Source organism: Priapulus caudatus, unplaced genomic scaffold (assembly GCF_000485595.1).
Source record: "Priapulus caudatus unplaced genomic scaffold, Priapulus_caudatus-5.0.1 Scaffold729, whole genome shotgun sequence".
Taxonomy (NCBI): Eukaryota; Metazoa; Priapulida; class Priapulimorpha; order Priapulimorphida; family Priapulidae; genus Priapulus; species Priapulus caudatus.
In genome coordinates this window covers 17,819-23,547 of record NW_014577790.1, presented here as the reverse complement: position 1 = coordinate 23,547, position 5,729 = coordinate 17,819, and the positions used below count along the sequence as shown (strand labels likewise).

Below are 5,729 nucleotides of genomic sequence, written 5' to 3'. Positions count from 1 at the left end.
TCTGCGCGTATAGCGCTTGGGACCAACACCTCCTTTCGGCAACGCTTCTCTAGTATCCCGTCTCATCTGGACGTGATGCGGCCATGATGCAATCAATGCAATCCTCCAATCACAGCGTACGCCGCACCTCCCTTTGAAATTTGTATGGGTGGAGACCCATCACAGTACCAAATCGCCGATCTCAGATACTAGGACATTCTGCTAGGCTATAACGGTTTTCTACGATAGAGTTTGGCACAAAAACGAAAATAACACGTCGTTTAGCGCACTGCGCTACGTCCTTATGTTGCATTTTGGCATCTCTGTAATGACAATAAGCTCCGCCTTCTTTGTTGATTGACATGAATGGGGCGTCACCGACGTGACCAGGTCCTGTACCTACTGTTTTTCGCCAACCTTTTTACTATTCGTAAATAATGAAATGCCCGGCCGATGCATTTCGCATCAAAGAGGGAAAATTCTTCTATATTCACTCGCTGTCGGAAGTGAACGAGTGCGTCGACAGGTAAAAATCTCAGCAAAACACAGCACATTTCACCACAGAGGTTGAAATGACGTTACTGTCAAGATTGCATAACTGTGCAGCGTTATCTGTTCACTACAACCCTATACCAACAGGCTGCCTAGAGATACGTTGTCATATGTAGACAGGTGAGTATACGTCTCACAGCAGTCCTCGTTCATACTGTATGTATATTACAGATTAACAAAACAAGTAGCAATCTAGACTGGTGAACCATGTGTGCATGTAGAGAAGAAAGAGTGAGAACTGAGAAGGTGAGTTGGGTACAGAATGGTAATATGGTAGCATTGTATTTATTTTGTTCATATGAAATTCTAATCGTTTTTATTCAACTAATCTGGAGCATGACTCAGCGATTTTTGTTACTGTTTTATAATCTCAAATTGATACACCCAATTGTCACACTCACTTGTGATACTACCACCAGAGCATATAAGCACCAGGTGATTTATATGCTCTGCTACCACAGACCAGACTAACGGATTCACAGACTGGACACTTCTTATACTCTGCTTGTTAAGCGTTTCGATGGTACCCCAGCAAACACGGAACATTCTCGTAACATTCGCTGGAGGTTCTAGTTTGGTTACATTAGCCAAAAATATTCTAAGAACATTCCCATATCGTTATACATTTATTGGTTTTACTTGGTGAGAGAGTTATGTTCTTGGAATGTTCGGAAAACGTTAACCGTCCTCGGATGGGCACGAAAATTGCCGTTTTTGTGATGTTGCAAACGATAGCACAGGTATCAAATGTATTTTTGTTCGCAGTGGCTACGGGGACGGTATAGCCGTATCTTAATGTCTCGAGGCTACGGGTACGGTAGTCCATTTGCGCATGCATCGCTTTTCCACAAAATAATGTCGTTCACTAGCTATTAATTAATCTCCAGCCTAAGTAATTAATTAATTAATAAATTAGCTAGCCTACACTAGTTGTTTGGGATTGATTGTCAGTTCAGAAACAGTTCAGTTCAGTTTGTTATTGAAAGCCAAAGATTATATACACCATAGATTAATTTATCTGTGTTTAGATGCTATCATATACGACTCGAGTCGCTTTATAATTTGTGTTAAGGTTAGTGATAGGGATAGTTATACTGTTTGTACTTGTTTGTGTGTGTGTGATGGTACTGCCGTACTGGAGACATTAAGATAAGACTGCAGCGCATACGTAGTGTTGCTGCAGTTAATATGTCATTTTCGGAAGTTGATCAATGTTATGTGAATGTTTGTAAAAACGTTCTCAGAATGGCAGGAAAACTGTCAGGTACTGTCCTTCGCGAATGAAGCGGTCAACTACTCGAAATGGCATCAGCTGGCGGTTATTGCAGTGCGGGAAATTGTTCCAATACAAAGAAGAAAACCCCAGATATAGCGTTTTTCAAGTTTCCCACAGAGCATGATAGATATTAGATTTATCACGTGTTGCATGTTATTTACGTTTGCAATTAATAAATTCGTTAGTACGGCAGTGACAGATGCAGTAACTCACTGACTGCTGTGAACACGAACAGAGACTGTACTTATTGATTGTTTAATCATAAGTAATCATAATATCAATGTAAACTAATACAAGATACAATCTTGTGAAGCTAACAGTTAAAATTTAGGAAAAACATTACTTGGTTCAGTGATCTGTGTAATTCTGCTGGTCTTTGTTCAGTAAAAAATACCAGTTAAAACGATATGCAATTTGTAAATAAATAATACACCACATCATTACATGACACATTTAGATGATCATGTACATAGACTTTGGAAGTGGATCTGCAACATAAGAAGAGCCGACATTGACGGGTTAAAAAAACAGCCAATGCAAATATCTGCTAATTTGCGAGGATCATTTTGAGGCATCCATATTTATGTGTCCAGCTGACAAGGGTAAAAATCACTGGCTGCTTTGAAATGTGATATGCTGTACCTATTTATAACTATTATTAGTATGGGAAATTAGTAAAAAAACTTTGCTTTCTCTGCTTCTCGTCGTGTGACTCATATGTCATTATACATGTACCAGGCTTGATTTCATAAAATATACATAAACAGACAAATACGTTTGAGAAATATTCACTGCTGGGCACTGAAGTATATCATTATTGCTTATAACAATATCAAAACTAAACCAACACATGCTGAATAATTTTAGTAATAAAAAATTCAAACTGTCTATTTTATCTTATTTTCCATAATTCCTTTACCCGATCTCTTCCACCTTTATTAAAAACACAAGGGCAAGTCAAAAAATTTAAGAGGCTAAGAAAGGATGCAGTTCCATCTCTGATAGAAGTCAGTAACCCTCCTGCACTCCGAACCTAGAAACAAGCAGAATCGTAAATTTCTGAAGCTCCAGCACTTCACTTGTGATTAAGCTTTCTAGCAATAAATGTGATTAATGGTATTTGAGTAAAAAATATGGAAATTATATCGGCTTTATTATTTTTATTGTTTGTAGAAAAAACAAACATCTCACCAAATCCGGTCACAGACAAAGGAATAAATTAAACTAAGACTGTAGCACAGTATACCGTGTGCACATTACGCATTGTGATGTATTGTGTGTATTGTGCATTAGTCTGTGTATGGTCTGTGATACGGTGTGGATAATCGTTTTGCTTGTAAACATAAATGTATCGGCGTTTAATAGAGCAAAATCTACATGAATACTAACATTTGACCTTCTAGATTCAGGAATGTATAATTAAACTCTAGAGACGTTAGACGTTCGATAATTAACGATAAAGACGTTTTAATGTTACAACGTTACACATCCACGGTCTGTCACCACAGCCAGAATTTTAGTGTACCGCTTCATTCGCTCGGCAGCGCCACCATTACACTACTTGGGCGTTTCGTCCAGTCTGTGTATGGGTAATGCTATCCCCCGGGCGTGGAAGGAGGTTACCGCAACGTGGCAGCACTAGTGTTAGGATTAGGGTTAGGGTCAGGGTTAGGGATAGGGTTAGGGGGTTTGCATCATGATATCTGTCCCCACACCATAGATTAATTTTTGTGGATCACAGAACCTATATATAACGCTCCGAGATATATATGATTAGTGTTATGGTTAACGTTGGAGTTGTCGGAGCGGTACCGGATGAGTAATGATTTTGAAGTATACGTCAACTGTATCACGTGACCCTCCCTCCACGCCCGGGGGATAGCAACACTCTCGTCTGACGGTGTCATGAAAAATAAAAGGGATGGTAATTTTACGTCAAATATATTCTTGAAACTGTTTCTATTCAACCCTAGATAGATAGACAGACAGATAGATAGATAGATAGATAGATAGATAGATAGATAGATAGATAGATAGATAGATAGATAGATAGATAGATGAATAGACAGATAGATAGATAGATAGATAGAAAGATAGATAGATAGATAGATAGATAGATAGATAATAGGATAGATATAATATATAGCATAGATAGATAGGTATAAATAATCGATAGAGAGATGGCGAGTATGCGAGAGGAACGAGAAGAATAGATTGAAAGGCGTGACGGGAGGAAAGGAGAGGGAGGGAGTGGGGAGCGAAGAGAGGGAGGGAGTGGTAGGAAAAAGAGAAAGAAGAAAGAGAGAGGAGAGAGCGGGGGAGGCGAAGAAGAGAGGAGAAGAGAGAGAATACTTGTGTTTGTGGGGCGGGTGTAGTCTCACACGACTATAAATCGTGTTTTTTATCATTTCTATCTGTCCTGCAATCACCTAATAATAATAATATATATAATTAAACTACAGACACCGCGCACGCGCACTGTGACGTCACGCCGAGCAGTGAACGGCGGCGGCGGCGGCGTTTTATGATACAGTCGGCAGAGCGGCGCTGCTGGAGCAAACAAATCTGCGGAGCGTAATCTATTTGGCCTTGCTAGTCGCCCATTGTAAGAAAGCAGCGGCAGCAGCAGCAACCTGTCGAAGGCGGGTCTCCGCTCTGTGCGATCGCAACCTATAACTAACAGTCAAGATGTTTTCTGGATTCGGGAAGCAACTGGGAGGAATGATCGGACAGAAGATGTTCGGCACCGAGGAGGCGTCCAATGCCGGACAGGTCGCCGGAGAAATATTCGGCAAAGTCGCCGGGAATTACTTCAGCGGGAAGGATGGAGGCGGAGACGGTGGACTGGGAGATATCGGCAAAATGGTAAGTTCGATCGGTTATAAGCGGACGGAGTCACATCGTGATATCACAGTAATACTAACTTGTATTGTATAACTTCTATTGGTACCTGCATGGTATGACTAGCTCTTAATTGCTATCATGACATGTATATAATATGATCAGTAGTGAATAATAATTATTAATAGATCTATTATTATTCACTCTTGATATGATGTTACGGGCCTATGTATGTATGTGATATCACAGGCCCTCTATATTAAGAGCGAAGCGGTGCGAAGCGAAGAGAAGAGCGAGAGCGAAGCGAAGAGCCGCTTCGCTCTTAATATAGACTTATACTTTTTCGAAACTTGAGCCTCCAAGGGCCTGTGGTGATATGCAGGAGTGATTCAAAAGTGTTGTTATTTACTCCCGATCATATTCATCATCGAAATGGTGAACACGTTAGGCCCCTAATATGTATTTGCGCGTGTGATCGTGTATTGTAGACATCGTTCCTGATTCAGCAACGTCTCCCCCCCCCCGTTCCCGTATAGCGCCCCGGATAGGTCTGGCACATTTGCGGGGTCCCAAACTAGGATCGTGTATTGTAATTTTAAGACATGGATCTGCATCGTCACACCTTGCCGTTTCAAATACTACTAATAGAGGTGAGGTCGTGTATGGTGTCCTCCAGTCGTTTTTCCCTGTTTATATGTGTAGCTTGACATAACCAGTCGTGTATAACCAGGAGTGTAACCAGTATATTGAGACACTAGCTGTTGATGTAACAGATAGAACACGTATATAGCTAAGCCCTGCGGGTGGGCGGCTGCCCGTGGTGTGTGCATGTGTATGTGGGGTGTGTGGGGTACAGACTGCAGGATGAGTCCTGCACGTGTACCACTCATTGAAAAGGCAGTTGTAGGTAAACACGATTAACTATATTATAATACATCATGTGTGCGCATGCAGTAGCCTGGATGGGAGCCCGGCCTGGAAACTGCTGCTTGCTACTCGCTGTGTGGCCGCTGTAGCTGCTATACACCACTCACTCACCGAGTCACCTAGATTACAGGTGTACATGATTACAGGCGTGTGT

At 41.2% G+C, this 5,729-nt stretch overlaps 1 protein-coding gene across 1 annotated transcript in view; it reads left to right on the top strand.

Annotated features, from left to right (window-relative positions):
* Positions 1-4,370: 4,370 nt before the first annotated feature.
* LOC106813129 overlaps positions 4,371-5,729 on the top strand; it is a 4,064-nt gene continuing 2,705 nt past the window's right edge. Inside the window, exon 1 of the mRNA XM_014817190.1 lies at positions 4,371-4,672. Coding sequence (XP_014672676.1) covers positions 4,496-4,672 — 177 coding nt within the window. The 5' untranslated portion in view covers positions 4,371-4,495. The remainder of the gene's footprint in view (positions 4,673-5,729) is intronic.